Source organism: Lissotriton vulgaris, chromosome 2_1 (genome assembly GCF_964263255.1).
Source record: "Lissotriton vulgaris chromosome 2_1, aLisVul1.2, whole genome shotgun sequence".
NCBI lineage: Eukaryota > Metazoa > Chordata > Amphibia > Caudata > Salamandridae > Lissotriton > Lissotriton vulgaris.
The window spans coordinates 785,359,026-785,380,113 of record NC_141687.1 but is presented as its reverse complement, the minus strand read 5'-3'; the positions used below and the strand labels follow the sequence as shown (position 1 = coordinate 785,380,113).

General features: G+C 47.1%; 1 protein-coding gene across 2 annotated transcripts in view; it reads right to left on the bottom strand.

Annotated features, from left to right (window-relative positions):
• The window catches only part of MAP3K20 (mitogen-activated protein kinase kinase kinase 20), a 1,049,056-nt gene that overhangs the window by 37,862 nt on the left and 990,106 nt on the right, over window positions 1-21,088 (bottom strand). For both annotated transcript variants that reach the window (XM_086956144.1, XM_086956145.1), the window contains exons 17-18: window positions 7,221-7,337; window positions 6,274-6,348 (exon numbers count right to left, since the gene is read on the bottom strand). In XM_086956144.1, coding sequence (XP_086812270.1) covers window positions 6,274-6,348; window positions 7,221-7,337 — 192 coding nt within the window. The remainder of the gene's footprint in view (window positions 1-6,273; window positions 6,349-7,220; window positions 7,338-21,088) is intronic.

The following is a 21,088-nucleotide window of genomic DNA, read 5'->3' as shown; positions in this document are numbered from 1 at the left end:
AAGGCAGGGTAATAAATGACTGCTTCCACCCAGCGGAAGAATGTTTGAAACTTCTGCCAGGTGGGTGCATACAAGAATTCCCAGTCCCTGCTCTTATGGGCAGGGAAACAATATCCCAAGGTGGGCTTCGTGTGACATCACAGTGGAGCCTGGCCCAGGGGATGGGGTCCCGGGGCCTTAAGAGGCTCTGGGAGGGGGCCGCATCCCCCCCATGATTTTATGATTTATGTAGGACCCTCACGGGATGAGGTCAACAGGGCCATGATCAGCTTGGAGAGGGGCGCCAAGAACCCCCTCCCCTTTAGTTTTAATGCCGGGCCCAGGGGAATGGGGTCCCTAGGGCAGTAATCGGATTACTGGTGTACACCCTCCTCCCCATCAATATTATGCTGGTCTGTGGAGGTTGGGGTCCCTGGGGTCGCATATCCTCAGCAAGGTGTGATCGCCCACCTCCTATCCTTTGCTAAAGTTCATGGGCCCTGAGTGATGGAGTACTCTAGGCTGCAGTCATCCCCATGCACAACCTCCTCCTCTAAAAGAAAAGACATTGACCCCTCCAGGCCACCGCAAGGGTCAAATATATTTTTTTAAAATGGCAACCACCATTCTTCCCCCACGATTCTGCAATTTAACTTTAGCCTTGGTAGGAGGGCCCACAAGGACTAGGGGGTTGGGTATCCCTACCATGCCCGCTTTATATCTTTTATATCTGTCTTTTACTCCTTTTAAAGACATTGAACCAAGTCCCTGAGTCCTGTAATGTTGCAGCTAGCCAATCAGAGCACTTGCAGTATAGAGATGGCCCAAGGGAAAAAAAGCCCCCTCGACCAATCAGCAGGGTCTATTTTTTAAGTTGAGTTTGCAGGACTCTTGTGAGAGTCTCTCAAACTCAATCGTACAAATATACAAGACTTTTTGAACCTTTATTTCTCCTTAACTACTGATCGAATTTACACTGAATTACTAAAAAGCACACTTTATGTACCAAGATCTTGATTCTTGCCAAATGTGGTGTAATTACGTTCACCCATTTGGGCTATACCCCTTTCCAAAAAAGTCTATGAAAAATACATGGGGAAAATTGTTTTTGAGGAATCCCACTTTTTTTGTTGGCCCCCGCTTCACAGATCATCCCTAAACTTACCAGGTAGGAGCTGAGTTGGATTAACATTTTTGTGGACATTTTCTGAAAATTCGTTAAGCAGCACCAAAGTTATTAGCAAACCCAAAAATACTATGGAAATGCGGGACAAACTCTACCTATTCAGTGTCGATTACCTCTGGGTAATATATAATAAAAACATAGAACCCCCTGCATACATTAAAAGCAGGGTCCTGGGGAAGTGGCGGCTCCCGGGACCATCATAAGCCGTAGGAGAGGAGGCCCTGTCTTTTTTTTATGGTATGCCCCCAGGACCTGGCCCACCCATGGAGTCAATTCAAAACAAGCTTGGGAGCCCATGCATGGTTTTTTAAAATTATTTTTCCTGCGAATCTGCGAAAATTGCGAATTTGCAGCATTTTTTTTTAATGCTTTTTTGGCTTAACAGGGTTTCTCTGGGACCCCTGGACCAAAAATAAGGGGTCAGGGTATTCCTACCCTGTCCACTTTTCGTATTTTTTAATGTTTTTTTTGTGGCACTCAGTTTAAGCCAAGTCCCGAGTTAGCTGCCAACACTTCCTAGTTGAAGTGTTTGCAGCCAGTCACAAATCTGCATTCCCCTGCACAAGCTTGTAATTATTTGTGAAATCATCAAGGCCACAGATATACACATTTGTAAGTAAGTAAGTAAGTAATATATTTATTTGTATATGATTAATTAAAATCTTTACAAAAATATAAAACGCCATATAACAGTACAAATTATTTAAAATGCCATATAACAGTACAAATTATTTAAAATACAGCAGTTACTATTGTCAATTCAAGTTTGTTATTAAGTCCCAATGAGTCTTTCAAGTGTGCTTGAATCTTTCCTGCATTAAATCAAAGAACTTCACAACCTGACAATTCAGTTTAATATCGCTGGAGAAAAAACAAAGTTTAACTGCCTGCCTACAGGTCCGAACGGCATGTGATCTAAAAAAAGGTAGCAACAGCTTGAGCCTCAGGTCCATTAGTCTCAGGCAAATACATATCACATGGATGATGTCCTCCTTGCCAGATTTACACAGGCGGCATAGGGCCGAGGCGTGAGTTCTCTCCCATGGCGGCAGGTGCAGTAATATCGGGATAGCTCCAAGGCGCAATTTTAGGAACTTTTCTTTGATTTTTATTTTCATCCCGATATTAAGATATGCTTGTGGCCGTATTTTGCCGTAATCTCCCACCGTTATCCATCCATGCGCCCTGTTGGCTAGGTCTTTCTTATCTTCTATTGCCGAGATTATTCGGGCAGATTTTTTTGCCAACTTTTTGAAGGACTGGTGGTCTATATACACATTTGGATTTCCTTTAATTTCTCTAAAACACCTGAACTAATTTACACCAAATTACTGAAAGCGTGATCTGTAGAAACGCCTCTACCCTTCTGCCAAATTTGGTGTAATTCTGTCCAGCAGTTCGGAAAAAAAGACTCACTATGACACTTTATCTGGAACATTGTGTGAAGATATGTCAAACATATAGGCAAGTCAAAAAACACTTTTTCTATGGAAACATGGTCCTAACTATAACTACCAACTGGCAACTGTATATGTTATGTATAAATACAGATTCACTAACAAAAAAAGTTACAGGGATGTTACTGTTAGGTTCAGAATTTACATACAAAACAATACAAATTCAGCTGTAATAGATATAGTTATCTCGAGTAACTATAACTAACCCTAAGGTAACTATAACTCGCACCCCCACAGAATCTAGGGTTCCACAAGACTACAATATCACTTTCAAGAGTACTTAAATACAACAGTTAAAGTCTGATAATCTGCTACAAGTATTTCCAGGCCCCCCCTGTAAGGACTGAACCACAACTAGTCCCCACCTCTGGACTTCAATAAGCTTTCATATTAGATCCAATTTTCGCCCTCCTTTTTAGATTCTTATTTTTCCCAACAACTTAAAGCCTCACTCAGAGTACCAAGAAACACAATTCACTTCACTAAATGTGTGCTGCAAATTCATTTTCAAAATTGAAGGACTGTGATTTTTTTAGGTATTTTATATAGTAATGTGTGGTATATATGTACACAGGCACATCTATACTAAGTGTATTTTAAAAAGTTTGAAATGCTTAGTGTCTTTGCTGAACTTCCTTAAAATAAGTGCAAGTGATGTCGAATAAGACCATAATTAGCCAGTGTCTTTACTTTCCATAATTAGCTTTGTAATCCATGGTAGATGGGCGATCTCAATGTGTATGCTTGTATATTTAAGGACCTTTCCCTTTCTCTGTCTACTTACGCTATCATTGGCATGATCTTTCGGTAATGTTGCATCAAGGTAAGGATGGCGGTACTCATATACTAGGGGTACATTCGTCCAGTGGATGTTCGAAAGCATAGGACTATTTCCAGTTAGGCATGGAATTTGTTGCAGTTGGGTGATGCATACATAAGCACTCACTCAAAGCCATGGATTCACAAACGCTCACACACACACCCGTTTACAACACTCACTCAAAACATTTGTACATACATGCTCACACCAAACAATCAAAAACATAAAACTTACCTGCCCTGCAGCTGCCGGACAGGAAAGCCTCGAAGGTCAAAGGATGGTTGGGAGTGCTGCCTTCTCTCAGGTCAGCCAATGAGGAAAGGTAGCAGTCCCTCACTCATCACAGAGTGGGATCGGGTCAGTGAGACTGCTGAACCCATCCAACTTTGTGATGAGGTGTCACTGATTGACACTCGGCCCAGTGCATTTCAAGGGCCTAAAACTGAAGCACGTAGGTCTGAGGCAATCAGTGATGCTTCCCCTCATCACGAAGAGGAGGGCCTCAAGGCACTTTTTGCCAGGCTGAGGAAGTCACGCTCACAGATCTGTGAAATCCTCAGCCTGGCAAAGTTCAGCTCAGGCAGCCAGAAGCCTGCACATTTAGCACATGTCTAGCCCCTAGCTGCCTGACCTGAACAAGAACTCTTCTTCTCAATAAAAAGGTGAGGGGGCGTGGCAGCGGCTGACTATTTCTCAGGCTCACAGCACCTTTTCTCACTCCATGTGCTGGGAAAATTGACATTAGGCAATTGAGCTGAGCTCCCTCAGCAGCTTTCCGTGGATGTATCTCTCCTGGGTATCACCAAGTCCGAGCCAACTGGGCATCTTTTTAAGGGTTAGTTTCATTCCCTAATCCATACTCCCTTATTCCTCTAAAGGTTAGAGTCAGGGCCGGACAGGCCTTTTACATCACCAGACGTTTCCCAGGTGTACTTGCACCATCTGAGACCGGTTTTGAAAGCCCCAGGAAACTCAAGGTGCTCTGCCACTGTCTCCAGATCCCCGAGGTTAATTTCAGTATGTACCATGAGACTAAGAGAAAGAGAGAGAGAGAGAATGAGAGGGAGGGAGACAGGAGGAAGATGGAGAGAAAGAGATCAGAGAGAAAGAAGAGAGCAAGAGAGAAGAGACCGCGAAAAGGGCACTACTGGAGGTGAAGAAGGATTTCAGTGCTAGAGGCAAAGTAGCATTGCCCTATTTCTGAGTGAAACTCTGGGTGGATTCCCATGGACACAAGACCATTATGGTAGAGCGTTTCTGGATTTACGTAGTATTGGGCAGGTTAAGGCAACAAATATAGAACATGCTCCTTTCACCAAGGAACTCCAACAATGAGGTAGGTGATTAATGGCCTAGTGTTAGGATGAGGTGGTCAACGTAGTAGATGATAAAGAGATGATTATATTTACATAAGTCCTCAGCAGGATACAGGTTATGTGATAATGAAGACCTAGGCCTAGTTCAAGAAATACACCACACTGTTGGCGTGATGAGTCATGAAGGAGTGGCCGTTCCAAACTTCCTCATATAAAGCACAAACAGTACATTCCACATGCATCACACTCTAAATATTGACTTAAATCAAGCAGGGTTTTCTATAGAGCAAGGGAAAACAAGACGTAATACTCAGCACTGAGGACCATGAGAGTGGACCCACCCGGGAGGAAAAATGTCAGGATCTTCAGAGTACACGCACATGTTGTTATGATAATGGTTTTGTACTTCTGTCTTTTATCTTTTTAATGTTCTCGCTCCCTTTCTATAGGTCCATTCACAAACAATGTTATATAAATAAATATTGAAAACTGAACTCCTCGTTCCAACTGTAGTGTGGAGGGACCTTTTTCAGCTATTCAGATTGGTGTTTGTAAAAATCTGTGTCAAGACCAACTTCAACTTTTCATCAAAAATCGATCTGGATTCTGTCCATCAACTGTTGTTTTTGCATTTGTCACCCCGAGTGGGATGGGTATGCTCAGACGTGAGTCCCATGCTCTCCACACCACTGGAGTCAAGCTATACTGGCTGAAGACGGCTGATAGTCAGAAACCGGTCCTAGGATGCTTGATTCCGGTCCAGGAAAGACATGAAGTATGTGCCACGCTATATTGACCAGGTTGCAACCCCATCTAACGTAAAGTTTGGTGTCTCGTTTAGAAGTGGGGGTACTGCCACGATTCTGATAGCAGTGTCTGAGCTAACTCCACTGTCGGAAACAGAACCCACCAACTTATCTGACACAGGACTGTCTTGTTACTGTGACAGACGCCCCAATCTAATTAGTCATTAAGCTTCAGCCACAAATGTTTCCATTCAGTGACAGGCATCCCCATAATGTCCACTACGCCGTCTTGTCGACTTCCATAGCTGGGAATATGTGCCTTTCCTCGTCTTCACACTCTGAAGCTAATTGTGTAATACCGCAAAGCAGAATTTGTATAGAGCTTCACATCTCTTTGGAAGTCACGAAGCCCTACGATTTGACATTTTGGAGGGTATGTTTGGAGGGATGTTGGATGTGGTATGCCCTAGATCAATTGTCAGCAATTACCCCGGCATGTGAAGGGGTGCAGAGTGCAAGCACATGGGTTTGTATGGATAAGTACATCAGTTGCCTTCGAGTGATCGTAGGTGGCTCACAAGTGCTTGCCTTTCAGGACATATTCTTCACCTATATGTAGCAACCTTACCAATCTGCTTGAAAACAGAATCACTTCATTTACACTCAGGCATGTTTTTCAGAAGAAATCTTTAAAACATTTTTCTATCATTAGCTATGTAATCAAAATGCGTTTCTTACATCATTGTGCAGTCTGGAGCTGGAAACTGACCTCATACATAACAGTGCATTCCACTCTCTGCTTCTCTGAAATTCCCACAATCCACTTCTCCATCACAAAAGGAGGCTGCAAACAAAATGGAAATTATGGTGACTTCCCACAGACTGCAACTTACTGTGCAAAATCAATTTTCCTATTCTCGCTGGTGACACAGACGCTTGCAAACTATTACTGTGTAATGTACAGTGCTCAGAGAGAATTAAGGCAGGAACAGTGGATTTTGATTGGTTACAATTTTCTCTTTTTTATCATGTAAAATATGCTGTTACTAAATGTGTTTTTCGGCTTAGGATAACAGCTGATTTCGAATTGGTTCCTATTGTAGTTAATAACTGGTTTGAAAAAGTATTAACTTCACATGGGGGTCTCCCTTCATACTAGCATGTTAACTCTGCGTTGCCTGCAATAGAGAAAATATATTCTCTTATGTCTTTAGAAAATTAATCTGAGACAATGTTAGACATGAAATGTTTTCTTTCTATTTACTTGAAGTATCCATGCTGGATCCATTTTCATAACAGGTGTGATATTAGGACCAAATCCGTTTATTAAAAAATGCATTTTTCATAAGATTTAAAACTTCACACATTGAGAAAGTGACATTCTGAAATGTATTTTTTTTAAATTCCCCATTTTATACATGCTGCCATTTTTTACATCTTGAAAATATGGAAAGCGGACTTCGAATCTTGAAATGCGCAATGAAATGGGCCAAGTTCTTGAATATTGCGGCAGACACAAAAACAATAAAAAAAACTGAAGAAAACCTATTAGGGCTGGTCTGATGAGCAGAATTTGCCCTTCGTTCAGTCAACGAGAGACTGCATTTATGCACATCTCCAGGCCCGCGGAAGCCGTCCTGATGGGCATTTTAACTTGCACGCTTGAATTGGTAGCGACATATTTGTGAGGCGTTTATGTGGCGGATGCAAGTTTACCTTTGTCATCTTCAAGACGTCCACATCAGGCCGGCCAGTGTTGAATGTCACTTCCTTTATGTAGGTTATTGCAATTTCGTCGCCGTCCATTTCCATGTACATTTTCCATTTACAGTCCTGGCGTTAAAAGCAAAATGATAGTTTCAAAACAAAAGACAAGAAAAATCAATTTCCGAAAGAAATCCTGCATGTTAATAGGTATAAATAATTCGCGGAAGCCAGGCTATGTGCCACCAACCCGATAGTGTGGCTGGGCCTTTGTGTTTGTCGTAATTCCTTTGTATTAGCTGAAGTTTAAAAAACACAAAATAGCCCTCATGAGGACTAAGATCTGACTCACTCCAGCTTGCCGGGTAATCCCAGGACCAAAAACAAAGGGGCCATGTGCGGTGCTGTGAGGGCGGAGGGCAGCTGCTGCCCCCGCCCACTCCTGCAGAACAGGGGTACCAGCAAATGCCCCCAGCTCTCCTCTCAACTGCTCTGTCCAGAGAAGTTAGCAATTGTACTCCCACCAATGTCCCCACACCAGCATACTAGTCACTGGTAATAATGGCCTAGGTGTAGAAGTTCAGGTGCACTTTCATTACCAATGTCCTCTCCTGTTAATGGGCTTACATTATTTTTTCATTTTTGGATGCCATTTTATTTGAAACTTTCTTCAGTCCAGACCCTAACGGTCAGATGTACGAAACACTGGTTGCAAAATACTGGTTGCAATTTGTGACCAGTATTTTTGCAACCAGTTTGATATTTTGCAAACCAACATCGGTACTGATAGAAATGGGATTTCTGGTTGGCTGGGGCATGCACCTACGCCAGGCAGAAACTACCACTTTAGTCAGGGCAAGGGAGTTACACGCTGAAGATAACCCCTGCTTACCTCCTTGGTAGCTTGGCACGAGCAGTCAGGCTTATCCCAGAGGCAATGTGTAAAGCGTTTGTGCAACAAACACACAGCAGCAACACACAAGGCGCATCACAAAAGAAACTCCACATAAGGTTATATAAAAATAGCCTTTGTATTATTATAAACACATTAGATCATAACCACACAATATACACTGTGCCAACTGGCACTGAGCAATATTAACAGGGGATTATATCCAAGACCGGGCCAATCGGGCCACTGTCAGAAGCATCATAAGCACAAGTAGTAAATGTAAAACACAACCAGTAACTTGCTGGCAAAATACTGTACTCAGCATTATCACATTAGCATTTGGACATAATCATCAGCATAACCACATTATGCAATCCCTGTTGGCATAACCAAATTGTGCGTAAATATCACTGTAGGGATGGACCCAGTAGGAATAAACCACATTAGGAATAAACATTAGGCATAAACACATTATTCAATCCTTTAGGGCCTTGCGCTCTCCTAAGGTACCAACTCAGGTACCAACCAGGGCCCGAGGCCAACTGGCCTTTCTCTGGGGCTCAAAAATGCCCTCTGTCCAGAATGTCAGGGTGTAAGCTGTGGGCCTCTCAAGTAGCCCTCTGGCTTCCAAAGCAGCAAAGCCAAGGTGCGCAATGCGCTGGGGGCGTGGGAGTGTATCTCACTCCATTCTCATGACCAACAAGAAAATGCCCCCGTGTTGCAGCTGCCCGCTCTCTCTTGCGGTGCAGCTGGAAATTAGGCTTGGGCACCACTGTGCCTGGGGAGCGGTACTCCGGGACTCTGAACACCAATTTGCCCCCAACTTTGAAGCTGCCTGCTCCTGTGTGGTGTAGCTGTGAGAATCAGCTTGAGCACCACGGTGCTACCACAGCCCACAACATGCAGGATGGGGGTAGGTGCGCGTGACCATGAAGCACAGCTACCCAAAATGTGAAGCGTTTCACCACCACGGCCAAGGGCCAGGCAAACGTATTAGAAAGCATCTCAGTCCCAGTCGGATGTCTGCCCAAGCCCCACTCACTGGGGTGTCTCTTCTGGCTGCATCAAGCAACGCCCGCGGGACTTTACGTGGTCTGTCCCGGTCTCCTTGCCACCGGCGATCTCTGCGGTCTTGTTCCACAATCCAGGCAGCAAGCAGGGCTCTCATCGAGCCCAGGAGACCCCGCTTTCACCCCTGGTAATGCGCCCGGAGCAAAGTCTACGCTGACCTCGTGTTCCTCATCACGCGATTCGCGGGGCTCCCACCGGCACATGGAAGCCCTGCCTACGAACAGACACAAGTTTGCCTGACTTCCTGCCGCCGCGTGGATGATTGGCTGTTTCCGCTGGCCCCACCTCATGTCAGGCTCCTCCGGACTGGCCTGACTTTCGGTTTCACGCTACACGGAGTGGAGACTCCGGTACTTCTCGGCACAAAACTGCGGGGTAGGCTCCTGCATTAAAATACTTGCAAATGCGGGGTGGGCACCCGCCAACAGGTGCACAAACGCGGGGTGGGCTCCCGCACTCCTTCCCAGATCACCACAATGTGGGGGGGGCTCCCGCTTCACCAGTGGCAACGGCGGGGTGGGCTCCTGCTCTGTCGCCAAACATACCCACAAGGCGGGGCAGGTCCCTGCTACACCTCTGGACCAAGACAATGCAGGTTGGGCTCCCGCTCCACCACCAGTGGCACAGGGGAAATCCTACACCAGAGATTCCCTCTGAACGATGTGCAGCTCAGAGCTGCGAAGCCCCAGCACTCTCCTTGAAAATAGAGCGCCCATGAGGTGCTATGCCCCCAACAGTTCCAGGGCAAAGGCTGGGCCCAGGCAGGCCAGCTCACAGGGCCCATCAGCAGGGAGGAAGTTCCCCATTGCGGTTCCACCAGCGGTCCAGTAGCAGCAAGTCACAAGGAAGCATAAAAAGCACATCCTTTCCATGGGGTCACAGCCCCAATATGTATCCTACATGTTTTCTATGTCTGCCCTGGCATAGGGTTGGGGGAACCAGCCTGAACTGGTTCTGTTTTTTTTTTTGGGAGCACTCTGTTTACAGGGTTCCTCTTTCCCATTGTCAGGTGGTGGCTCTGTCATCAGACACACCACAGGGGGGGTGGAGCCAGCATTCACCTAGACAGGAACAGACCTATTCAGGGTCAGGAGACTACTCCCCGCACTACTTCAAATGCAGATCTCCCATTCAGCTTAGCGCTGACTCACCCTGCCCTCCCTGGAGCCACACACACCTCACCAGCCCTTGTCACTTCAAAGTCAGACATGCAATCCACATCAGGCAGGCAGACCAATAGCACACAGAAATGCCAAGTGGCATTTCCCAAAAAATTATAATAATTCTGCGCACACAACTGCACAGCATTTATTATAAGTTATTCCAACCATACCAAACTTGACCACGCTCCTCCTCTCGTATCAGGAATTTCCACTGAAACACGTATCAGGGCATCTCCAATGCATTCCTATTAGAGGCCAGCCTCAAAGCAGTGAGAAACCAAAATGGCGGTTTGTCACTACCGGGTCATGTCACACACTTAAGGTACATGTCCTACCTACAATGCACCCTGCCCATTGGGCTAGCTAGGGCCTACCTTAGAGGTTTTATTTATTTATTTATTTATTGAAAAGGTTTTATATAGCTCTGCTGGATCCAAGAGTATCAGAGCGCATAACATGGTAAATAAACATGTTAAGATACAATATACAATTGACAATGAGCAGAAAAATTCAAAAAAAATAAAAACATTGCGTTAAATGAGTGAAGGGGGCAAAGGAACAGAGGGATAGTAGAAGGGACAAGGGGAGTTGAAATTAGAGAGAGAGAAGGGGGTGAAGTGAGGGGGAGTGAGTGGAAAAAGGGAGAGGGGTTGGGTAAAAAGAGCAAATCAGAGCAGAGAGGTAATGAGCAGGGTCAAAGTCAGCCTGACATGCATTAAAAAGGGGAGTCATAGACATGACACACACTTTAGGTGCCACATCACAGCGGCAGTAACACTGCCCGCACAGGCCCTGCAATGGCAGAGGCCTGAGACAGGTTTGAAAGGCTACTTTGGTGGGTGGCGCAATCAGCGCTGTCTCACCAGTAGCATTTAATTTACCGTCCCTGGGTATCTGAGATACCACTTTACAAGGGACTGACGGGTAAATAAAATAGGCCAAAAAGGTGTAGACCAATCTTACCATGTTATCACGGAGAACACACACACTTTACACTGAACAGCAGTGCTAAAGTGCCCAGAGTGCTAGAACCACCAACACCATGTCAGAAAATAGGCTAGGAGGAAGGCAAAAAGTTCAGGGATTACCCTGCAAAAAGGGCCAAGTCCAACAGGTACTAATGGGTAGGTTTGCAAATTCACGAATTGTAGTGGGTCGTAATTTGACTTACCTCATGAATATTATTGAGGTAAGTAACAAAACTGCAACCAACTATAATTCGCAACCATCACAGGGATAGTGGCCTACCGGGGTTAGCAGACCACCAGGTCTGTAAGTGCTTTTAAATAAAGCAATCATTTTTCTTAATGCATCCTGAAGACGTGATAAATAAGTTAAAAAATCTTTTTTTAAATATATATATATATATATATATATATATATATATATATATATATATATATATATATATATATATATATATAGTTTAAGTAACATTTTTAAGTGTAGACAGTGGCCCATATGACCTCTGTGTACTCTTAACCGCTTAATAGTGGCGGCAAATCCGCCGCAGTGCGGCGGTTTAGCGCAGTGGGCGGGCCGCAACGGCCAACGGATGTGCGCAGCACTACGGAGGTAGTGCGCGCGACAACCGTTGGCGGTCAGGAGCAGCGAAGGGGTTAAAAATGTTATTGGCAACATTCACAAAGTGAAAGGGCTACCTTTGGGACCTCACCCATTACCTTCTACAAATGGGTTACCACTACCTTTATGTAGTTGTAACCGAATTTCAATCACAAAATATTAATACATCTCATTCTGAATTGGTATTTGAAAGGGATGCTCTAAACATGCTTAACCCAAATAATGATTCTATATTTAGGGCCCTATTATGATGTCGGCCGGAAAGCTTCCGACTGCAGGTCAGAAGCTTTCCGTCCGAAAACCCTGGTTTGACTTCCGACCACCTAATTACAATGTAGGAGGTCAGAAGTCGAACTGGCCGCTCATTCCCGCTGGCTTCTGACGGGCTCAAGGAGCCCATCAGCCAGTTGGAACAGCAACGTAATCCCTTTAGAATGGCATTTCTGCTGTCTGGATTACAATGTCGGTTCCTTTCTGACATGGAAAGGCTTAAGGAAAGCAACTTTGAGGGCACCTAGCATGGCCCCCTTGCCTCTGAGGACTACAATTGTGGGCATGGGGAGCACCTATAGTGCCCCCCTGTAAATCCCTGCAACCTGTGGCCAGGGGTGGCTCTAGGCTCATGGCGGCCCTGGGCGGGGAGCGTAGGTAGGAGCGTAGGTAGGGGGCCCCAGAAGAGGGGATCCGGGCAGGGCGAAGCCCCCCGGAGGTCAGGAAGGTGGTTTAATAAAACGTCCAGAAAAGGAGTTAGATGACCAGTACCTGCGGCTGCTCCTACCCTTACGAATTCGACTCAGAATGATACAATTTAGAAGGAGGAGGGTATTGTGACACACAACGTGGCCAGCAGTGGGTAGGGAAAAAAATAAATCAAACAGAATGATTCCCTTGGGTCGTGTACAGGAGAAGCTTGGAATTAGCTATAACCACAATCAAATATAAACACACTAACTAAAGAAATTAATCAAAAATGAAGTTACATAACAATTTATTGAAACAATAAAAAGACAATTTACAATTACACTGGAAAAAATGTTAAAAAACAATTAAAATACTATATAATTTTGTGACCAGCACAAAAATGAAGGACAGACAAAACTCAATTGTAAAACATACAAATTGGAAATTACAAAGCGTACATTCACAATTAAAATTTCAACGTCCCCTGGTTTTATAACCTTACAATCTTATATACACCGGGGGGGAAAAAAGATGAATTGTACAGAAAATTGGGGCCCCAGAAGAGGGGATCCGGGCAGGGCGAAGCCCCCGGAGGTCAGGAAGGTGGTTTAATAAAACGTCCAGAAAAGGAGTTAGATGACCAGTACCTGCGGCTGCTCCTACCCTTACGAATTCGACTCAGAATGATACAATTTAGAAGGAGGAGGGTATTGTGACACACAACGTGGCCAGCAGTGGGTAGGGAAAAAAATAAGCCAATCAGGAACCAGAAGGAACTCAGGCACGGAGTCCAGTGAAGAGGGAGCGGGGTCAGGGTGTTTGGAAGTGGAATAGAGCCGGAGGCGCCAAATCCCTGCCAGGGGCAGCCACGCAAATATATATCCATCCTCAGAGGATTATTATATTAAGGATATATATTGGCATGGCGGCCCCTGGGGTTTGGCGGCCCTGTGCAGGTGCACAGCTTGCTCATGCCTAAGGCCGCCCCTGCTGTGGCAGGCACTGTGAGGTGCCGGCTACAGGGTGCAGGGATTTACATAAACTGTCATTTCTCTACGGAAGCTTGTGCTGCGGATGGTTTCTGAATGCAGCACAAGCTCCCATAGGGAAATCGGAGTGTGGAACCGCACCATGTGCGGTCGAATTGCAATATTGGGGTTGGGACTGCCAACCCGAGGTCCCGATTCCGAGACGAAGTCGGTCAGAGACAACTCCGACCGACATCATAATCAGGCCCATAGTGGCAAACCCAAATTGAAATTCTGTGATGTGTTACCTAATCTCAATTTGGGTTTGTTACATACCAAAAGGCCTTTTTGCAGTCACAAACAGCCTGATTTTGCAAACTGTTACTTCTGCAAATGCAAAATTGTGTAAATCTGGCCTTTTGTCTCCCTCTTCACGACCCTCCTCTGCACAGAGGTTACGGGTTGCTGAGTAGATACACAGGGGCTCAAACAAGTTCCACTCCTGGATCTGTTTTATTATATGATTGCCTATGCCTCAGAGGCCATAGCATATATTCGCCAATGCAACCTGTCACTTCCCAAGGAATACCTGAGGCTGTATTACATAAAATGCCAAAAGAAAAATTGATGGACAGTATGCAGAACAATCTCATACATTCACCCCAGTATAGAGATCTGGGTTTAAATCCATCGTTTTTTTGCTCACCATGTCACTCCAGTTTGAACCCAGCCATATGCAAATCAGTTTTGACCCTGTGCCCAACAGGAACAGTCCAGCCTGAACTGCCAGGCCAGGTCCTCCCTGGACTGGAACCAAGCATCCTAGGACTGGTTTCAGAGTTTCAACCCTCATCAGCCAGGATAGCTTGACTCCAGTGGCATGGAGAGCACGGGACCCACGCCTGGGATACCTGTCTCACTCATGGTGACAAAAGCAAAAAGAACAATTGATGGACAGAATGCAGAACAATCTCATACATTCACCCCAGTACAGAGATCTGGGCCTAAATCCATCATTGTTTTGCTCACCATTCATTCCACTTTGAACCCAGCCCTATGTAAATCAGTTTTGACCCTGTGCCCAATGGGAACAGTCCAGCCCGAACTGCCAAGCCAGGTCCTCCCTGGACTGGAACTAAGCATCCTAGGACTGGTTTCAGAGTTTCAACCCTCATCAGCCAGGATAGCTTGACTCCAGTGGCAAGGAGAGCACGGGACCCACGTCTGGGATACCTATCCCACTCGTGATGACAAAAGCAAAAAGAACAATTGATGGACAGAATGCAGAACAATCTCATACATTCACCCCAGTACAGAGATCTGGGCCTAAATCCATCATTTGTTTGGTCACCATTCATTTCAATTTGAACCCAGCCATATCCAAATCAGCTTTGACCATGTGCCCAGTGGGAACAGTCCAGCCCAAACTGCCAAGCCAGGTCCTCCCTGGACTGGAACCAAGCATCCTGGGACCAGATTCGGAGTTTCACCCCTCATCAGCCGGAAAAGCTTGAATCCAGTGGCATGGAGAGCAGGGGACCCACGTCTGGGCATACCCGTCCTACTCGGGGTGACAAATGCAAAAAGAACAACTGATGGATAGAATGCAGAACGACCTCATACATTCACCACAGTACAGAGATCTGGGCCTAAATCCATCGTTTTTTTGCTTACCATTCTGAACGGAGGTGGCGAAGTGAGCTAAAGAACGATGATAGATTCAACCCAGATCTGTGACTGGGTTGAGTGTCTGAAAAGTTTCAGTGCTCCGTCCATCATCTCCTTGTGTTTGCTTAGTTTGCCCTAAGTTGGCAGAGTATGGCCAGACTTGGGTCCCTTTCTCATTTTGCTACTGGATTCAAGCTAGCCTGGCTGCCCCGAAACTGGTCCCACGATGCTTTTTTCGGTGCAAGGAAGACCTGGCTTAGAAGTACGGGCTGGACTGTTCCCATGAGAATTAGGGTCAAGACTGATTTGCATGTAGCTGATTCTGAACTGAGGTGGCGAAGTGAGCTAAAGAACGATGATGGATTCAACCCAGATCTGTGACTGAGGTGAGTGTCTGAAAAGTTACCGCGTTCTGTCCATCATCTCCTTGTGTTTACAAAAAATGCCCACAGGAAGCAATTGGCATTTCCACTCACCTTTTTCACCCTGGGGCACTTTGGTATTATGGAAGTGGCTGCAGATGTTGTGTGGCCCTTCCATAATATGAACTATGCTGGGGTCATTTTGAGCCTGAGATAAAAAATTGGACATCCCCTTATTTGCCTGGGTGCATAACCCTATGCAAATGAGGGAATACTTTCGCTTTACAGCTCCACCTTATAAAAAAACGGTGGTGCAGTTAGTGCACCCTGGAGGCTACCTCTACCTAGAGGGACACAGGGGCTAGAAGGCCCTGTCTGAAATTCATGCACTCTCCTTAGCGCAGGCACGAACTATATGCAATTCAGACTTACCAATGCTTCCTTTTCAGCACTTCCTCCCAATTATTCTTTGCAATATAGCTTCTACATCTAAATCAATTATTCACCATCTATGTCCCAATAATCCAAAACATCAGACTACCAGGTGACGTGCCTGCACCAGTATGCCAAACGTGGTGCAAGAGAACATAAGCTGAACAGAGCAGTCATTTTAGATAACATCTTTTGTAAATAATGCGTCAAATTGTTATTGTAGTAAAATATCTTAACTCATTTATACAAACGTTATCCTACTTCAAAAGATTCCAAACTCCTTCTTGGACCGGGTTACTAACCTTTTGTGAGTATTCAAAAACGTATTTTAATTCTTGAAACACAGTTCAATGCTTTTTGGAGCTTTACGCAGCTTTTTCATTAAGAAAAGTTCCCTCATATCGTTCAATTTCGAGCTAGTCGGCAAAGTTGAACCTGATACACATTTGCCAGTTCTATCAAAAACAGAGTAAATAGGCCTTGGTTCGGCGGTATACAAAAGGTGAACACACACTCACATAGGTTACCGGCTTGTGGCACAATAGACTATATAAATCGCAAACAAAATGGCGGAGCGCCGCACAATAAATTGGTGTTACTAGGGTTGAAATGTCTATTTTTGTAACCGTTTGCAGTCATTTTGTGATTAAACAAAGACGGTTTTGTAATTCGGATAGAGCACTTGGGAGATATTTTGAGAGGGCAGGCCCTGATGTCCTTTGTCGACGTTCACCAGAAATTTGATCTGGCAGACAGAACATTTCAAATGCATGCAATTGGGACATGTCCTCCTATAGCATATGGTAGAAGGGGAGCAGCTACCCGAGGCGTCCCCTTTAAAAGACAGGCTGCTAGCGGACCCTATGTGTATTGCTCTCTTCTACAAGAAGCTGCTTAATAACTGCCATGACCTGCTGGTGAGGTTAAGAGAGGTGTGGGAGGGAGACCTGGGGGAATGAAGGACGGCGAATGGGTAGATGGGATACAAAGCCCGAGAGAGGTCGCCATCAGATCTAGTTTCCACCTGGTGCAATTATGCATTCTTCATAGATCCTAATATTCCAGGACAGTCTTATGTAAGTGCACAGTACCTGTGGGTGGAAATAGGAGGGCTTTTTATTCCCATGTTCTTTGGGAATGCCCGGAGATTCAAGAGTATTGGGCACAAATAGTAGAGGGAATGACCCAGGTGGTCACGGTCGGTCGGTCCCACTAGACACCAAGAAGCTCCTCATAAATATTAGTGGTGAGGAATCATGGCCTAAATTTCAGAACATTTGCTCACACTGGCGGCTGGGGTGGCAAAGCGAAATATAGCAAGGGCATGGGACAGATCGGAAAAGAAAGAAAGAACATCACATATAAAGGAGTAAGTCACTTTACCCACAGGTACAAATTCCGTTTTTAGGTCTCGCCTGTTGTCGATGCGCATGCGCATCGAGCAAAGCGAGACTATTGCGAGTTATCCACACTTTATCTGCACTGCAAGGAATCGTGGCGATTCCTTGCAGTGCCCGTGAGTTTTAAGGTCAATGCGCATGCGCATTAAGCTTATGCGCATGCGCATTGACCTTAAAAGTCACGGGCGCGTGCACGTCCGTCTCCTAACAACACACACACACCCTCTCCCCCGCTCCGCCCCCTCCCGCCGTGTCGCATTTCTCTTTCTCCTCCCCCTCCCCTCTCTCCCCTCCGTCTCGGTTCACACACACCCTCTCCCCCGCTCCGCCCCCTCCCCGCCAACACCGCCTCGCGAGCTCGTCATTCCAAACCCGCCCTCCCCCGCCTGAGAACGGCATGGCACAGTGGTAAACAGAATACCCAGTAACACGTATTCATGCTCGGGCGGCACTTCCTCCATGTTCACCACCCAAACACATCCTGATGGGGCCCTTAACCAGAAGGCATCAACAATCTTTCCTTTCTGCTTCCAACGCCAATTGCACCTACAACGAATCCGGATCTTGCATAAGGTCCCCCCGCCCCTCCCCCTCTGCTCTCAATACCTCAATCCAGAGCGCCATTTAAGTCCGCCATAATAAGCCGTGCTGCGCTTACTGGGTCAAGGGAAAAAGCACAAAGATGCCTTGTTTGTTTCGCTCCGAGGGACAGGGAGCCGCCACAGAGACCAGAACCAGCGTCAGAGAAGGAAAGCCTTCCAGATCTTCAACCATGGTAGTCGATTCACCGATGCTGTACACACGTCCCTAACAACGTCATTTCAGGCGGACACCATCATACATGACAGCACCAAAACAAAAGAGAAGGCAGCATTCGTTGTCCCGCTAAGCACCACCTTTTGTCCGTCCAGGCAGCCGCTCAATGCAAACACCTCCCAGTGCCATGTAAAGCCACCCCCAACAACACAAAGGAAAACCCGGATATACAAGCAGAATCCACTGTGAGACACTGGCCTGCCCGCCCATGTGACACATCAGCAGCCCAACATCAAACAAACGCCAGAACACGTCAGACAGCCCACAGATGATTAAACACAACTGATTTATCTGCACGTCATGCAAGGCCATCGCAACATAACGCCCTTCGGCCCACACACACATCTATCTAACCCCAGTGCTTAATTCGATTATAAAAATTGAAAGTGTAACTCCAAAAGTTTTTCTTAAGAGATCGCTGCTTAATACCAAGGCTGCTTACTCTGGATTCTACCTCACGCCTCTTCCTTCCACTCCTGTGACGATCTCAATCGTGCAGGGTTTGCCATTTTTGCTTTCTTTGTTTTCTGCATTTCTGACTCCTGCTCTGGGTCAAAGTCTGATGACAGAACCTCAACCCCTCACCCTCAATCCCTCACCCACACTCACCCACACTCACCCTCACCCACCCTCACCCACCCTCACTCACCCTCACTCACCCTCACTCACCCTCACTCACCCTCACTCACCCTCACTCACCCTCACCCTCACTCACCCTCACCCTCAACCCCTCACTCACCCTCACTCACCCTCACTCACCCTCAACCCCTCACCCTCACCCACCCTCAACCCCTCACCCACCCTCAACCCCTCACCCTCACTCACCCTCAACCCCTCACTCACCCTCACTCACCCTCAACCCCTCACTCACCCTCACTCACCCTCAACCCCTCACTCACCCTCACTCACCCTCAACCCCTCACTCACCCTCACTCACCCTCACTCACCTCACTCACCCTCACCCTCACTCACCCTCACCCTCAACCCCTCACTCACCCTCACTCACCCTCACTCACCCTCAACCCCTCACCCTCACCCACCCTCAGCCCCTCACCCACCCTCAACCCCTCACCCTCACTCACCCTCAACCCCTCACTCACCCTCACTCACCCTCAACCCCTCACTCACCCTCATTCACCCTCAACCCCTCACTCACCCTCACTCACCCTCAACCCCTCACTCACCCTCACTCACCCTCACTCACCCTCACTCACACCCTCACCCTCAACCCCTCACCCTCACCCACCCTCAACCCCTCACCCACCCTCAACCCCTCACCCTCACCACCCTCAACCCTCACTCACCCTCACTCACCCTCAACCCCTCACTCACCCTCACTCACCCTCAACCCCCACCCCTCACCACCCCACCCCTCCCCCTCACTCACCCTCACCCTCACTCACCCTCACCCCTCACCCTCACCCACCCTCACCCCTCACCCACCCTCAACCCCTCACCCTCACTCACCCTCAACCCCTCACTCACCCTCAACCCCTCACTCACCCCACCCTCAACTCCTCACCCACCCTCAACCCCTCACCCTCACTCACCCTCAACCCCTCACTCACCCTCACTCACCCTCAACCCCTCACTCACCCTCACCCCTACCCTCACTCACCCTCACTCACCCTCAACCCCTCACTCACTACCCTTCCTCACATACCCTCAACCCCTCACTCACCCTCACTCACCCTCACCCACCCTCAACCCCTCACCCACCCTCAACCCCTCACCCACCCTCAACCTCCTCACCCTCACTCACCCTCAACCCCTCACCCTCACTCACCCTCAACCCCTCACTCACCCTCACTCACCCTCAACCCCTCACCCACCCTCAACCCCTCACCCTCACTCACCCTCAACCCCTCACTCACCCTCAACCCCTCACTCACCCTCACTCACCCTCAACCCCTCACTCACCCTCACTCACCCTCAACCCCTCACTCACCCTCACTCACCCTCACTCACACTCACTCACCCTCAACCCCTCACCCTCACCCACCCTCAACCCCTCACCCACCCTCAACCCCTCACCCTCACTCACCCTCAACCCCTCACTCACCCTCACTCACCCTCAACCCCTCACTCACCCTCAACCCCTCACCCACCCTCAACCCCTCACCCACCCTCAACCCCTCACCCTCACTCACCCTCAACCCCTCACCCTCACTCACCCTCAACGCCTCACTCACCCTCACTCACCCTCAACCCCTCACTCACCCTCAACCCCTCACTCACCCTCACCCTCAACCCCTCACTCACCCTCACTCACCCTCAACCCCTCACCCTCACTCACCCTCAACCTCATGCTAAAGATTTACAAAAAAACCCATAAACAATTCTAAAAGCACTAACTCTAATGCTGCGAGACCTATTGCATTTCTAATGCTTGTTAATTTATGTAATGTTGAAATAGGATATTTCTGCAAGCTTAATGTCCCAGAACCTTTTATATTTTACTACTCTATGAATGTACACCTATGATACAGATTATGGGTGCTCGCACACATTTTCCCAGGGGCCACAAAGTTTGGTCTGTGATGTGACTGCCGGCTGCACTGATGCCAGCAGGGTGGTGATCGGGAGTTGTTTTGACTTGGTCATGCAGAGGTTAATTGGAAAGGTTTTCCAAAGTTTAGTAGCCCCTACTGAGAAAGATCTGCCACCCTGACAGCAGGGCAAACATAGGAATGTCCATAAGTCGGAGGTGGTTAGACCTCAGTGATCACTCCTGTTGGTACCGACCCAGTCTATTTTTCAAGTACTGAGTGCCCTTGCCTGCAAAAGTTCTGAATGCCATGGTCAGAGCATTGAACTCGATTCTTTTTGGCACCGGAAACCAA